The 16,207-nt window shown below is 46.5% G+C and overlaps 1 protein-coding gene across 2 annotated transcripts in view; it reads left to right on the forward strand.

Annotated features, from left to right (window-relative positions):
• Positions 1-7,217: 7,217 nt before the first annotated feature.
• LOC100085853 (vascular non-inflammatory molecule 3) overlaps positions 7,218-16,207 on the forward strand; it is a 44,579-nt gene continuing 35,589 nt past the window's right edge. For both annotated transcript variants that reach the window (XM_029058361.2, XM_007671621.3), the window contains exons 1-3: positions 7,218-7,466; positions 7,970-8,100; positions 14,245-14,437. In XM_029058361.2, coding sequence (XP_028914194.1) covers positions 7,260-7,466; positions 7,970-8,100; positions 14,245-14,437 — 531 coding nt within the window. In that variant the 5' untranslated portion in view covers positions 7,218-7,259. The remainder of the gene's footprint in view (positions 7,467-7,969; positions 8,101-14,244; positions 14,438-16,207) is intronic.

The following is a 16,207-nucleotide window of genomic DNA, read 5'->3' on the forward strand; positions in this document are numbered from 1 at the left end:
CTTGGCATCACCTTCCCTACTGAGGCTGTTTTCTGAGAGTGCCTCAAACATTAACAAACTTCCCAGGGTGGGACATAATGGAGTTGTAGTCCCTTGAAATTAGAGGGAGTTGAGGTTGGGGGTAGGGTTGGGGTCAGGATCGGGGAAGGGGAATGGGGGAACAGGGAAGGGAGAGGGAAGGAGAGGGGAGTTGCCTCAGGGGCAGGGAATTTCCAGTTCCTGAGGCTATTACAGCTGATAAGTGGCAGCCTAGCTCTCAGGAAAGATAGACAATGAACTGGAATTTCTTGTTCTACAACTATTCAAAAAACTTCCTTCCTGATGGAGGGTCCCTTATGCTGCCAGAAAAAAATGAAAACAACAAAAAAACCCCCCAAACACTTCCAGCTCTAAAGGATTTAGAGAATAATTGCGACTGTAGTGAGAAAAGAGAACAGATAGGTAAGAGGGTGCTAGCTCATGGCGAGCCACCTTGTCCTCTTTGACTTCCCTTGGTCATTTACCTCCTTTCATTCATTCATTCATTCAGTCGCTTTTATTGAGCACCTACTGAGTGCAGAGCATTGTACTAAAAGCTTGGTAAGTACAATACAGCTAGACAATCCCTCCCCACACCGGGCTTTCAGTCTAGAGGGCAGGAGACAGAAATCAAAACAAGTAAATAGGCATCAATATAAATAAATAAAATTATAGATATATACATTTATACATAAGTGCCATGTCACTCTCTCGTCTCCCCACCCCACAACTGTTGGTTGTTTCTCCTCAGTATTTCTTGGCCTCCATCCTTACTCCCACTACTTTGAATTGAGGCCTGGCCACCTCCCAATTGGATTATGGAAGCAGCCTCTTTACTGGAAGGATTAAAAGTGAAAAAGATTTTCTTACTGGAAGCCCCTTGGGCAGCAGTGGTGGCAGCCGGAGGAGCTGGGGCATGGGGTCCGTGGGCATATAATAATAATAGTTTTGGTATTTGTTAAGCACTTACTATGTGCCAAGCACTGTTCTAAGCGCTGGGTAGATACAAGATAATTAGGTTGTCCCACGTGAGGCTCACAGTCTTAATCCCCATTTTACAGATGAGGTAACTGAGGCACAGAGAAGTTAAGTGACTTGCCCAAAGTCACACAGCTGATAAGTGGCAGAGCTGGGATTCAAACCCATGGCCTCTGACTCCCAAGCCCATGCTCTTTCCACTAAGCCACGCTGCTTCTTGTATTCATTCATTCATTCAATAGTATTTATTGAGCGCTTACTATGTGCAGAGCACTGTACTAAGCGCTTGGAATGAACAAGTCGGCAACAGATAGAGACAGTCCCTGCCGTTTGATGGGCTTACAGTCTAATCGGGGGAGACGGACAGACAAGAATAATGGAAATAAATAGAGTCGAGGGGAAGAACATCTCGTAAAAACCGATGGCAACTAAATAGAATCAAGGCAATGTACAATTCATTAACAAAATAAATAGGGTAATGGAAATATATACAGTTGAGCAGACGAATACAGTGCTGTGGGGAAGGGAAGGGAGAGGTGGAGGAGCAGAGGGAAAGGGGGAAAAGAGGGTTTAGCTACGGAGAGGTAAAGGGGGGGTGGTAGAGGGAGTAGAGGGAGAAGAGGAGCTCCGTCTGGGAAGGCCTCTTAGAGGAGGTGAGTTTTAAGTAGGGTTTTGAAGAGGGGAAGAGAATCAGTTTGGCGAAGGTGAGGACGGACGGCGTTCCAGGACCGTGGGAGGACGTGGCCCAGGGGTCAACGGCGGGATAGGCGAGACCGAGGGACGGTGAGGAGGTGGGCGACAGAGGAGCGGAGCGTGCGGGGTGGGCGGTAGAAAAAGAGAAGGGAGGAGAGGTAGGAAGGGGCAAGGTGATGGAGAGCCTTGAAGCCTAGAGTGAGGAGTTTTTGTTTGGAGCGGAGGTTGTTATGGCATATGGCATATCGCTGGCCCGTTGCCAGGGAAGGGGCTAGAATGCCCCCACAGGTGCCCAAGTTGCGCCACGTCCTACTGACTGTGGATAAGGGGTGATAGGTAACCAGACACCAGAAAGGACACAAGTCACAGTCAGTTAAACATCAGGCATGCAGCCTACGGTCTCCATTACTACATGAAAATGGGCGAGGCGACCTGTGGTTGCTGGCAACCGGACAACAGGGACTGAGTACAGAGATGATAGGCTCAGCTCTGCCCAGGCCCACATGGGCGGTGCCACCCCTGGCCACCATCGTGGAGATGAAATAATTTTCCTACCAGAATGGCCCTTCGAACACCTCCTCTTTTATCAGAACCCAGTTCCGGCCCATTCTGGGTTATTTCCACCTCTGTTCCTGGTCTGCTCACTTCCAGACTTCAGTTTATCTTTCATGCAGCTGCATGACGAGAAGCAGCGTGGTTTAGTGGAAAGAGCACGGGCTTGGGAGTCAGAGGCCGTGGGTTCTAATTCCGACTCTGCCATTTGTCTGCTGTGTGACCTTGGGCAAGTCACTTAACTTCTCTGGGCCTCAGTTACCTCATCTGTAAAAATGGGGATTAAAAAATGTGAGCCCCACGTGGGACAATCTGATTACCCTGTATCTACCCCAGGGCTTAGAACAGTGCTCTGCACGTAGTAAGCGCTTAACAAATACCATAATTATTATTATTATGTCTCACCTGTTTAAAAAGCCCCTACTCCTACCCCATTTCTTATTTCATAAAAAAATAAAAATCAGTAGTATTTGTTGAGTACTTACTGTGTGCAAAGCACTGTACTAAGCACTTGGGAGAGGACAGTGCAATAGAGTTGGTAGACTTGATCCCTTCCCACAAGAAGCTTACCTTCTAGAATGGAGAAACAAAATTTGTAAGCATTGCTGGCTGGGATTTCCTCCTGACCCATCCACTTTCTCCTCCCATCAGACCTCAGCTGGCACTCTTCAAATCTCCCAATGGTACATGCTGGGATCTCTCCCATCTTGAATCCATTGCATATATCTTTCTCCCTGCTTGGAACTCCTTCTCACTGTATCCCTCTATACCTATAAAGCCCTCCTAAAATATAACTGTCTCCAAGAGGCATTTCCTGATTAATTCCTACCTTCCTGATCATGTCACCCTAATAGTTACCTGAAGAGTTATACATGTATATTTTTTAATTTGCAGATTGGTTACTTTTGTCAAATATTTGTCTATATTCAGTTCCTCTTTTTTGTATGTTGTATTGTATGTTTAGCAGCTTGCATCCTTTAGTTTCCCCTTTAGAGTTTGTAAGTTACTTGAGGGCAGAGACCAGGTCTTTTGCTTCTATTGTGTGCTCCCAACTGACTAGTACAGTACAACCAAACACTTTCCAACCCTCAAACTGTTCCCTCCCCAACTACCCCCTTTACAGGTTCAGCCCAGTGTGGCCTGTGGAATCCCTCCTCCATCATGGGGAAGCATCCCTACACCCATCACCTGTTCCTGTCTCAATCACTCCTCCTCCTCGCCATCACTGAAATCTGGCTCTCCCAAGATGACACGGTCTCCCCTGCTGCTCTCTCCAACTTCTCCAACTCCCCCACATGGCGCAGTGGAAAGAGCACGGGCTTTGGAATCAGGGTTCATGAGTTCGAATCCCAGCTCTGCCACTTGTCAGCTGGGTGACTGTGGGCAAGTCACTTCACTTCTCTGTGCCTCAGTTCCCTCATCTGTAAAATGGGGATTAAGACTGAGCCCCACGTGAGACAACCTGATTCCCCTGTGTCTATCCCAGCGCTTAGAACAGTGCTCTGCACATAGTAAGCGCTTAACAAATACCCCAGGCTCACTGGGAAAAATAGGAGGTGTTGGCTTCCTTCTCACCATTGCACCATTTCACCTTGCCTCATCCCTTTCTTTACCTTCCTTCGAAGCTCATGCCATTTGCCTCTACTGCCCACTTAGATTCTAGTAACTGTCATCTATGGCTCCCAGATTCCACCTCCAACTTTAATCATTTTGATCTCTTTCCCACATTCCTTCTCTCTTTCTCTATGCCCAGGTTCTTGATGACCATTCTGCTGACTGCCTTTTATCAATTCTCAACTCCGCTGACCTCCTGCTCCACCTGACCTCACCCACTCACCAACTTGGACACACACTCTATTTTATGATCTCTAACCACTGCGCAATCTCTACTCTCACCAACTCTGAAATCCCTCTATCTGATCACAACCTCCTCACTTGCCTCTTCTCCCACACACCTCCCCTGCTGTAAATCTGTACTATCCCCCCCCAGAGACCTCCGATCTTAAGACCCGATCCAATTTTCTCAACTCATCATGCCCCACTTAGCCTCCACACCCAAACTACCCACCCTGGATGATCAAATAGACGCTCTCAACTTCACCCTCTCTACTGAACTCAATCCACTCGCTCTCCTAACCCTTCATCGATCTTATATCACTAACCCACAGACCTGGATTGTCTTCACGTTCCGCCTCCTTCACTCTTGAGCTTGAGCTGCAGAGTGCTACTGGAGGAAATCTAAATATTGGACCGACTTTGTCCACTTCAAGTTTATCCTTGCATGCTTTAACTCTGCCCTCCCCTATGCCCAGCAAAATTATTTCTCCACTCTTATTGACACTCATGCCCATTGCATTCGCCAGTTGTTCTAAACAGCTAACTCCCTCCTCAGGCCCTCTGTCCCCACTCCTCCCCTACCCCTTGCTCCCAATGACCTGGCCACCTACCTTATTAAAAAAATTGACACTATAAGTCATGATCTGCCTAAAATTGCCCCCATCCTCCTCAATCCCTTCCCCTTCTGGGCCCCTCTTCAACTTTCTAATCCTTCCTCGCAGTATCTCTTGAGGAGATTGTCTGCCTTCTCTCAAAAGTCATCCCCTCCACCTGCTTATCTGACCCCATTCCTTAGCACCTTATCAAAACTCTCTCCCCCTCCCTTCTTCCCTCCCTAACAGCCATCTTCAACTATTCAGTTTCCAATGGCTTCTTCACCACTGCTTTCAAAAATGGCCACGTCTCCCCTATCCTAAAAAAAACCCCTCCCTTGACCACCGTGGCTCCCCCCAGTTCCTGCCCCATCTCCCTCCTATCATTCCTCCCTAAACTCCTAGAGCAGATTGTTTATATCACTGTCTCAATTTTCTCTCCTCCAATTCTCTCCTTGAAAACCTCCAATCTGGCTTCCATCCCTGTCACTCCCTAGAAACTGCTCTCTCAAAGCTCACCAGTGATCTCATTCTTGCCAAATCCAAAGGCCTCTACTCCATCCTAATCCCCCTCCACCTTTCAGCTGCCTTTGACACCTTGGACCATCCCCTCCTGAAAACATTATCCAACCTTGGCTTCACTGACTCTGTCCTCTCCTGGTTCTCCTCTTATCTCTCTGGCCATTCATTCTCAGTCTCCTTCTCTAACTGAGGTGTCCCTCAAGATTCAATCCTGGCTCCCTTTTATTCTCCATCTACACCCACTCCCTTAGAAAATGTATTCACTCCCATGGCTTCAACTGCCACCTCTGTGCAGATGATACCCAAATCTACATCTCCAGCTCTGATCTCTCTCCCTCTCTGCAGTCTCGCATTTCCTCTTGCCCTCAAGACATCTCTACTTGGATGTCCTCTCATCACTTCAAGCTTAACAAATCCAAAACAGAACTCCTTATCTTCCCACCCAAGCCCTATCTTCCCCCTCACTTTCCCATCACTGTAGATGCTCTATAAATGCCACTGAAGATGCCACTGAAGATGCACAAGGCAGTGGGAACCACAAAAGGTTTTGAGGTGGTGGGTTTTGAGTAACTGAGAAATAGCTCAGGGTCTACAAGCACTCACCTGATCTGTTGTCATTATTGATCAGCACTTATGAGCCCTCTCTGTGTACCCTGAACTCATGGACCAGGCTTTCTTCTTGTACTTCAGGGCTTCTCATTCATTTATTCAGTCGTATTTATTGAGTGCTTACTATGTGCAGAGCACTGTACTAAGCACTTAGGAAGTGCAATTCAGCAACAAATAGAGACAATCCCTGCCCACAATGGACTCACAGTCTAGAAGGGGGGAGACAGATATTAAAACAAGTAAACAGATATCAGTAGTATCATATCGTGATTATCTTGTCTTGTTTTTGTTCACCTGTCTCCCCCGATTAGACTGTAAGCCCATCATTGGGCAGGGATTGTCTCTATCTGTTGCCGAATTGTACATTCCAAGTGCTTAGTACAGTGCTCTGCACATAGTAAGTGCTCAATAAATACTATTAAATGAATTATAGATAAATAGAATTATAGATATATGAACATCATTAATAAAAGTAAATAGAATTATAATGATAAATATGAACAAATATACACAAGTGCTGTGGGGCAAGGTGGTAGAGCAATGGGAGAGGGTTGGGCTGATGGGGAGGGGAGGGGGAGCAGAGGAAAAGGGGGGCTGAGTCTTGGAAGGCCTCCTGGAGGAGGTGAGCTTTCAGTAGGACTTTTAAGGGGGGGAGTGTGCTAGTTTGGCGGATTTGAGGAGGGAGGGGATTACAGGCCAGAGGTAGGATGTGGGCCAGGAGTTGATGGCGGACAGGCAAGAATGAGGCACAGTGAGAAGGTTAGTACCAGATGAGCTGAGTGTGTGTGCTGGGTTGTAGATGGAGATAAGGGAGGTGAGGTAAGACGGGACAAAGTGATGGGGAACTTTGAAGCCAATAGTGAGGAGTTTTTGTTTGATAACGAATTTTTGCTTTCTCCCAGCCATATATCAAAGACTGCCTGGTTATTACTTGGTTAAATAAAGCAATTACAATTACTTTGTGAAGTTTTTTATTATCTTTCCTAAGACCTGGTTGCATTCATCCCCGATTAGACTGTAAGCCCGTCAATGGGCAGGGACTGTCTCTATCTGTTGCCGATTTGTACATTCCAAGTGCTTAGTGCAGTGCTCTGCACATAGTAAGCGCTTAATAAATACTATTGAATGAATGAATGAATTCAAGGCAAAGTTAGAGTAGAAAAGTTGCTGGTTAATGTGATCTCGGCCAGGGATACCATCCAGGCATTTTTCTATTATTAGTCAGACCTTTCTCTATATTTAGCTTTGTCCCAACACTTTCACTTGGCAGGCTCTCCCACTGTGGGGTGCTAGCCAATCAGCTTTCTCCTCCAACCCACCAATTTTTTTTTTCACTGATGAAAGACTTGCGTAAGATTCATATTTTTATGGCAAACTCGGTAGTCACATGTCCAGTGGTTTCACACTCTTGTTCCCTGACCGTTCTTTTGGTTTCAGTGTCTGCCTCAGACTTCAGCCATGATCCATGTCCACATTTGTGTGGCTGCGGTTGCCCTCTGCGCGCTGGGAGGCCGGGCCATGGACAGCTTTGTGGCGGCCGTGTATGAGCATGTGGTGACTCTGCCTGATCCCGCTCTACAGCCCGTTTCTCCTCAGGATGCCTTGGTGTTGATGAACAAGAACATGGATGTTTTGGAGGAAGCAATTAAATCTGCTGCCAAACAGGTACAGGATGAGCTGAAGAGAGGGAGAGGAGATAGGGAGAAAAAGAGCAGGGAATGTCTGTTTATTGTTATAGTCTACTCTCCCAATCGCTTAGTACAGTGCTCTGCACACAGTAAGTGCTCACTAAATACTACTGAATGAATGAATGAAGGAATGAGACAGGGGAGGGAGAGAGAGAGCGCATGGTGTAGTGGATAGACAATGGGCTGGGAGCCAGAAAGTCCTGAGTTTTAATGCTGACTCCTCCACTTTTCTGCTGTGTAACCATGGGCAAGTCACTTCCCTTCTCTGTGCCTCAGTAACCTCATCTGGAAAATGGGGATTAAGACTGTGAGTCCCCCATGGGACAGGGACTGTATCCAACTTGATTTGCTTGTATCCACTCCAGTGCTTAGAACAGTGCCTGGAACATAGAGCTTAACAAATACTATTATTATTATCATTATTATTATTATTATTATTGAGAGTCTTGAACCCCCTTAAAGCTCAGTTTGTTCCACCAGGGGGCACACATCATTGTGACTCCAGAAGATGCCATTTATGGCTGGATCTTCACAAGGGAAACAATCTATCCCTACCTGGAGGATATTCCGGACCCTCAGGTGAACTGGATTCCCTGCGCTGAACCTCACAGGTATTGCTTCTCCTGTTGTATCCCGTTATCAGTGTCCAGCTGACCCTGGGGTAACTGTGGAACCCTGGCTTCCTTCATTCAATCAATCATAATTATTGAGAGCTTACTATGTGCAGAGCACTGTACTAAGCATTTGGGAGAGGACAGTCTAACAATAAGCAGACACAGTCCCTGCCCACAGTGAATTTACAATCTAGGGGGAGAGACAGTCATTAATATAGAGAAATTACGGATATGGAGTGTCGAGTGTGGAGACTCAAGTATACTGCAGGGAAAGAGGAAATGGTAAACCACTTCCATATTTTTACCAAGAATACTCTATGGATCCACTGCCAGAACAATTGCAGATGGAGGTGGGGTGTTCTGAGAGATGTGTCCATGGCATCGCTATGGGCTGGAAAGGACTCGAAAGCGTAAGACAAGACAAGACCAAGTGCTGTGGGTCTGGTAGGAGGGATGAATAAAGGGAGTAAGTCAGGGTGATGCAGAAGGGAATGGGAAAAAAGGAAAGGAGGGTTTAGTCAGGAAAGGCCTCTTGGAAGAGATGTGCCTTCAATAATGCTTTGAGTGGGGGAAAAATTGTCCATCGGATAAGAGGAGGGAGTTCAACACAGTAGTGAGACATCACAGGATTCTTGGGTGTCACTAAAATGCTCACATAAATAAAAGCAGAGGGGGCCAAGCTTCAGGAACTGAAGGCCACAAACCCCCAACGAAATTTGACTGGGACCTGCTGCTGCTTGGGGGGAGAGTGGGAGGGGTGGCGAGCAGAGGAGAGCAGGTTTTGGGTGGGATAGGCAGCCTCGGTGGGTGTTAGGAATCAGTCAATCCACTGTATTTATGGAGCACTTACCTTGTGCAAGACACTGTCCTAAGTGCTTGGGAGAGTACAACAGAATAATATGACAGACACATCCCCTGCCCACAATGAGCTTGCAGTCTAGAGGGGAAGGGGAAAAAAGGTGTTCAAGGAGAGGGGAGGATGGTGGTGGTAAGTGAGTCAGCTGGGGTTGGGAGCCAAGTCCCACACCCTTCTCCAGCCTGGGCTCACAGCTTCCCCCCAAAAAGCAGGAGCAGCACTATGCTGCAGCCTGCTATTGTGGCGGCCATCATGGCAGCAGCACAAACGGACAGCAAACCAAGAGCTGCTGTTAAGCTGCTCCTTGGCTAAAGCAAGACAATAAAGGAAACAGAGTCTTGGGAGTCAGCAAGCTGGCAGCATGTATGGAAAACACAGCTGGTAGAGCATTGTCCTGGCTCCCTTGGAGGGTTAGTTACAAAGAAAGAGCAAGACTCAAACTACACCTCTGAGGAGCTTTCAGACAAGGGGAGGGATGAGGCTGATTCAGAACCCAGCCATGGAGTACCATGAGTGTGGAAAATCCCCAGAGGAATCTGTGTGGAACATCCTAAACATCCGTTCGGACAGGCTGGGAGCCACTGACCCCGCTGGAAAACTCAAGATGATTTTTGGAAGCTCCAGAGGAGAACCGAACTTCCTCTCTCTGTTCCTTGTGGAGGGAGACTCTGTCTCATCATCATCATCTTCGTCAACTCATTCCCTGAGTCAGATTCATGCCTGCCTTGTGGGGGACATTCTGTAACTTCCCTTCCCCCAACCACCACCTTCATCTTCCCCAGCGGCCTTATCCTGATTTACGAAGCTTGTTTCCCCTTGTTCCTAGTACCAGGGGAGAATACCCTGGACAGCTGGAGCTTGCTGTGCAAGAGCAATGTTTCCACCCCTTCACCGTCGAGTTTCCCATTTATTTATATCAATATCCATCTCCCCCTCTAGACTGTAAGCTTATTGTGGACAGGGAGAGTGTCTGTTTTGTTATATCATACTCGCCCAAGCACTTAGTACAGTTCTCCTCACACAGTAAGTGCTCAATAAAGACAATTGACTGACTGACTGACAGTGGCCCCTTCTAACCAATCAGGAGGAGGAGGAATCTCCTGCCAGTTCTCCTGGGGCCTGCAGTGTAGGAGAGATGCTGCCCCACCCTACTGAATTGGGAATCCTGTTGACACTGCTCCTACTTGGGAAGGGAGAGGATGTTCCTGTGATGGGAGATGGCCTCAACTTTTAGGATAATGGGGCTCTGCTGTCTCTAGGACTACTGGGACTGTTGGACTGAGCTGTGAGGAGCCTCTCCTCCTTTAAGCACAACTCTCTACTGCTCTTGTTTCTGTTGTTGTCTCCTTTTATTTTGTGTTTTTAGAGTTTCATTTTTCCTTCATTCATTCATTCATTCAATAGTATTTATTGAGCGCTTACTATGTGCAGAGCACTGTACTAAGCGCTTGGGATGAACAGGTCGGCAACAGATAGAGACAGTCCCTGCCGTTTGACGGGCTTACAGTCTAATCGGGGGAGACGGATAGACAAGAACAATGGCACTAAACAGCGTCAAGGGGAAGAACATCTCGTAAAAACAATGGCAACTAAATAGAATCAAGGCGATGTACAATTCATTAACAAAATAAATAGGGTAACGAAAATATATACAGTTGAGCGGACGAGTACAGTGCTGTGGGGATGGGAAGTTATGTATCTGTTGCCTGCCTCTCCAGCCTCGTTATTTATGATTGTTGATCTCTTTGGGGCCTCTGTGAGTTCTTTTCTGTGTATTTTTTTCCCAGTGCTTAGTAGAGTGCTTTTTGCATAATAAGCACTATTAAGTTTTATAATGAAAATGGGCAGACTGGTCCCCCCCGTCCAGTCTAAAAGGGCTGGGGAGATGCACACAGAGAAGCAATATCAATTCTCAGAAACTGCTTTCCAGGAGAGGAGTCCAGGAGAGTGGAGGGACAACAAGTAGGACGTTCTACGACTATTTGAACAGTTACTATTGTAGTGGTATTTAAGTACTTACTATGTGCCAGGCACTGTACTGAGTGCTGGGGTAAATACTCACTAATCAGGTTGGACACAGTCCATGTCTTAACCCCCATTTTACAGATGAGATAACTGAGGCCCAGAGAAGTTAAGTGACTTGTCCAAATTCACACAGCAGACTCATTGTAGAGCTGGGATTAGAGCCCAGGTCCTTCTGAGTTCCAGGCCTGTGCTCCATCCACTAGGCCATGCTGGATCTCAACTGAAGGATTCAGAAGGTTCAAAATTGGCTCTTTCTGGTGTTCTGTGCTGTTTCCTGCTGCTGTGAGGGCTGCAGGTTTGTTTGTTTTTTTTAATTTATGGTATTTGTTAAACATTTACTACTGTTGAATACAGTTCTAAGCACTGGGGCCTAGCAGCGTGGCTCAGTGGAAAGAGCCTGGGCTTCGGAGTCAGAGGTCATGGGTTTGACTCCCGGCTCTGCCACTTGTCAGCTGTGTGACTGTGGGCAAGTCACTTAACTTCTCTGTGTCTCAGTTACCTCATCTGTAAAATGGGGATTAACTGTGAACCTCACGTGGAACAACCTAATTACCCTGTATCTCCCCCAGCGCTTAGAACAGAGCTGTGCACATAGTAAGCGCTTAACAAATACCAAATACCAACATTATAAGCTAATTAAGTCAGACAGGTCAGACAATTTCCTGTCCCACATGGGGCTCACAGTCTTAGGTAGGTTCCTCTTCTTGGGATCAGCGACAGCAGGGTTGGGGGGGCAGGCTTCATGCCAGCGAAGGCTTGGGGTTGCGGGGAGGTCGTGGTTCATTGGAGCCATTGCCTAGTACTGCCAGTTTGAATGGGCTCTGCTTTCTATTTCTGCCCCTTCCTGCCTAAGAGGGAGAGCACCTGATGGGGAAGGAGGTGCTGAGAGATTCATTTAATAATATTTATTGAGCGCTTACTATTTGCAGAGCACTGTACTAAGCGCTTGGAATGTATAATTCGGCAACAGATGGAGACAATCCCTACCCCATAACGGCCTCCTGTCCTTCCCCACTGATGGTGTGGGTGGTTGGCAGCCCTTAACGAACTGGCATTCATGAGTGTAGAGGACAAGGGACTGCAAAACTGAAACCCCCTAGGCTCCAACTAGGGCTGGTCGGGGAGGAGGGAGTCTAGGAGAGGCAGAATTGAAGAGGCATGTGTTCCCTTCTTCACATATCCCTCCCCTAGAATCGCCCTGACCTGCTGATTTGCCTGGGACTGGAAAGGTCTATCAATCAATCAATCAATCTTATTGCTTACTCTGGGCAGAGCACTGTACTAAGCACTTGGGAGAATGTAATGTAACAGGGTTGGTAGATAAGTTCTCTGCCCACATCTAGCTTGCAGTCTAGCCTCAGCCCTGCTTGGGCCTAATTCTCACCTCATTCAAGACCTACAGGGAAATCTCAGACCATATGATTGACTCTTCACTTCATTCTCAGGTTGACAGGTTCAAGTGTTGTCAGAGAGGGAGGGGCATGGTGGGAGGTAAGTGACTGGCTCAAGGTCACACAACAGTTCAGTGGCAGAGCTGGGGCTAGAACCTGGGTTTTTCAGTAGGCTACTCTGCCTAAATTCATCTGGAGGGCAACTGAGATCCATCAAGAAAGATTAGAAAGGAGATGGAACAAGGAACAAGGAACAAGGAAGGCTGATGTTTTTAGCTGCACCAGGAAGTCAAGAGATGCCACCGGAATAACATAGTGAGTACAGCTTCCTCTTATTTGTGTTCTTCAAATGGATGGTGTAATAATGTTCATGTTTTCTTGGTTGCAAGGAAATGAGCAGAAGAAGGGTTTAGCAATAACCACAGGCTGTGATTGCATTCATGTTTAGTGTGTCAGCAGAATAACGGAAAAGGGCAAGCAAGACTGTATGGTTTCAGAGTAGGGTTTTGGACCAGACTAATTCAACTTCTCTCTGCGATAGCCTTTGTAAATTAGGAAAAAGCAATACATGTATTTAATCTAGACTTGGGTAGGTGTTTTGACCTTACTCTACGCAACAATGTTAGCTAACTGGGGAAGGAAGGTCTTGTTCATGCACATGTTGGATGGAGCTACAGCTGGCCTGCAAGTCATCCCCAAAAGGGATTTCTGTGATTTGGTAAATTGTACTTTCCAAGTGCTTAGTACAGTGCTCTGTACACAGTAATTGCTCAATAAATACGATTGAATGAATAAATGAATGAATTTGGTCTCAATCTGCAGAGGATGGAGAGGGGTGCATCAGGTGATTTTCAACAGGGAATGATTTGCAGGACAAATGTGCTTGACCTAAACTTATACTAAATGCTTGCAGGAATAAAATCAACTAGATAACCTGGGGAGAGTAGAGAGACAGCATGGCCTAGTGGTTCAAGCATGGACCTGGGAGTGAGACAAGCTGCATTCTAATCCTGGCTCGGCTACTTGTCTCCTCTGTGATACTGGGTAAGTCACTTAACTTTTCTGTGCCTCAGTTACCTCATTTGTTAAGTGGGGATCATCCCTGTAACACTCATGTGAGACATGGACTATGTCCACTTTGCTTATCTTGGATCTACCCCAGTGCTTAATACAGTGACTGGCACATAGTAACAGACCCTGTTCCTCATCGGCTCATAGCTTAAACAGGAGAGGGAACAGGTATTTTTAATCTCCATTTTATGGATAAGGTAACTGAGGTACAGAGAAGCTGAGTCACCCAAGGTCACACATCAGGCAAGCAGGGCCAGGATGTTGCATGCTGCCATCCTCTTCCCAGAGCTGTGGTCAGGCTTTAGTTTGAACACTTTAAAAAATTAAAGGAATGGAAGAATCAACCACTGTTACTAACTGGGCGATTACTGTGTGCAGAGCACTGTACTAAGCACTTCGGAGAGTACAATATATCAGATTTGGTAGACATGTTCCCTTCCTACAAAGAGCATCTGGAGTGGGAGACAGACTTTAAAATTAAATGTGGACATGTATGTAAGTGCTGTGGGGCTGATGGTGGGTGAATATCAAGTGCCTAAAGGGTACTGAGCTACATCTATGCAGAAAGGAAAGGGACTTAGAGATCTATTTAAAAAAACTCAAAAATGATCAGAGACACTAACTTTTTTTGTTTTATTAGATTGTAAGTCCATGCTTCTGTCACACTCTTCCAAGGCCTTAGTTCAATGCCCTGCATTCAGTAGGTGCTCAGTAAATGCCAAAATTAACATTTTCTCCTTGAAATTTTCCTAATGAAAATTTCTTTCTGTTTTTTTTTCCCTTCTAATAATGAGCAAGATTTGGCCGTACCCCAGTGCAGGAACGGCTGAGCTGCCTCGCCAAGAACCACTCCATCTACGTGGTGGCCAACATCGGAGACAAGAAGCCGTGTAACGCCACTGACTCCCGGTGCTCCGGGGATGGCCGATACCAGTACAACACCAACGTGGTCTTCGATGCAGAAGGGAAGCTGGTGGCACGTTACCACAAGGTGAGAGGGACCTTTCTGTTGGTCAGAATCAGGCCTCTCTTTGGCAAACGCGACACATCCTGCCCTTTCCTCATAAAGTCTGAGATGCAGCATTGGCCTAGTGGAGAGAGCACGGGCCTGGGAGCCAGAAGGACCTGGGTTCTAATCCTGCCTCGGCCTCTTGTCTATTGTGTGACTTTGTGTAAACCACTCAACTTCTCTGTGCCTCAGTTATCTCATCTGTTAAATGGGGATGAATATTTTGAGCCCCAAGTGGGGCAGGGACTGTGTTCAACCTGATTAGCTTGTACCTACCCCAGTGCTTAGTATAGTGCCTGTCACATAGTAAGCACTTAGGAAATACCATTAAAAAAAAGTCAGTGGATCTGCCTGACATAGTGGAACGAGCACAGGCCTGAGAGCCAGAGGACCTGGGTTCTTATCCCAGCTTGGCCTGCTGCCTCCTTCTTACCTTGGACAAGGCACTTCACTTCTCTGGACCTCAATTCCCTCATCTGTAGAATGGGGATTACCTGTTCTTCCTCCTCCTTTGATTGTGAGCCGCATGTGGGACGAGGACTGTATCCAACCTGATTAACTTATATCTACCTCAGTTCTTAGAATGCTCTTGGCACAAAGTAAGTGCTTAGCAAATACACTAATAAAGACTGTGAGCCCGTTGTTTTGTAGAGATTGTCTCTATTTGTTGGCAAATTGTACATTCCAAGCACTTAGTACACTGCTCTGCACACAGAAAGCCCTCAATAAATTCTATTGAATGAATAACAATAACAGCAACAATAATAATAGAAGTCAGGGACTGGAATGATGCTAAGGAAGCATTGAAAGTCTTTCATTTTAAAAGTGAATGAATAATGTCCTAAAGGGTTTGCTTTCAGTCCTGGAAGGTCTCCAAATTCCCCCCATGAAGGACCTAACGGCGACAACACTAGGTTTGATTGCAACATGCCAAGAGGATGCTCAGTAATCACTATTTATGACTACTACTATAAGAGAAATGGACTCAATATTCAGTTGAGATATGACATCAGGGAAGAACTTCTGTCTTGCTCAGTGAATGGTAAACTTTAATTCAGGGAACTAATCCTCATCACTAGATTAAATGGGGATTGGGAATCCCACAGCCTCATGTGGTTCAGGGACAGTGTTCAATCAGATTATCTGCACCTACCTCATAAATTCCCCTCTCAGGGTCACGCCTGGAGAGTTTCCAGTACTCTCTCAGTCTCAGCTACAGGAGGGAGAGACAAGCAGTGGCCTATCCATTCCACCCAGTGCTTAGAGAAGTGCTTGGCACATAGAAAGCGCTTAACAAATACCATCATTATTATTTCTAACTTGGGCAGTGGCTAGTGAGTGGAAGGAATTGGGCAGTGGCTAGTGAATGGAAGGCAATCCACTACAAGTCATAATTCACCCATATTGGGGAACAGTGGCATGAGAGAGAGTCGGGGGCGGAGACTAGAGTTTACTGTGCGAAAGGAGGCAGGGGTAAACCACTTCTGTATTTTTACTAAGAAAACTCTATGGTTACACAACCTGAATGACTGCAGATGGAGAGTGGGGCATTCTGGGAGATATGTGTCTTTGGTGTCACTATGGGTTGGAAACGACTCCACAGCATAAGACGAGACAAGACCACATAAGTAGATACTTAATAAATGACAACATTATCAACAGGATGATGATAGGTTGGCATTTTCCCAAGGCATTTCCCCCACTCCATTCTCATTGCCTCCTCTGCCCACAAGATTCACACTGGGGAGGGAT

This window comes from Ornithorhynchus anatinus, chromosome 2, assembly GCF_004115215.2.
Source record: "Ornithorhynchus anatinus isolate Pmale09 chromosome 2, mOrnAna1.pri.v4, whole genome shotgun sequence".
NCBI classification, from domain to species: domain Eukaryota; kingdom Metazoa; phylum Chordata; class Mammalia; order Monotremata; family Ornithorhynchidae; genus Ornithorhynchus; species Ornithorhynchus anatinus.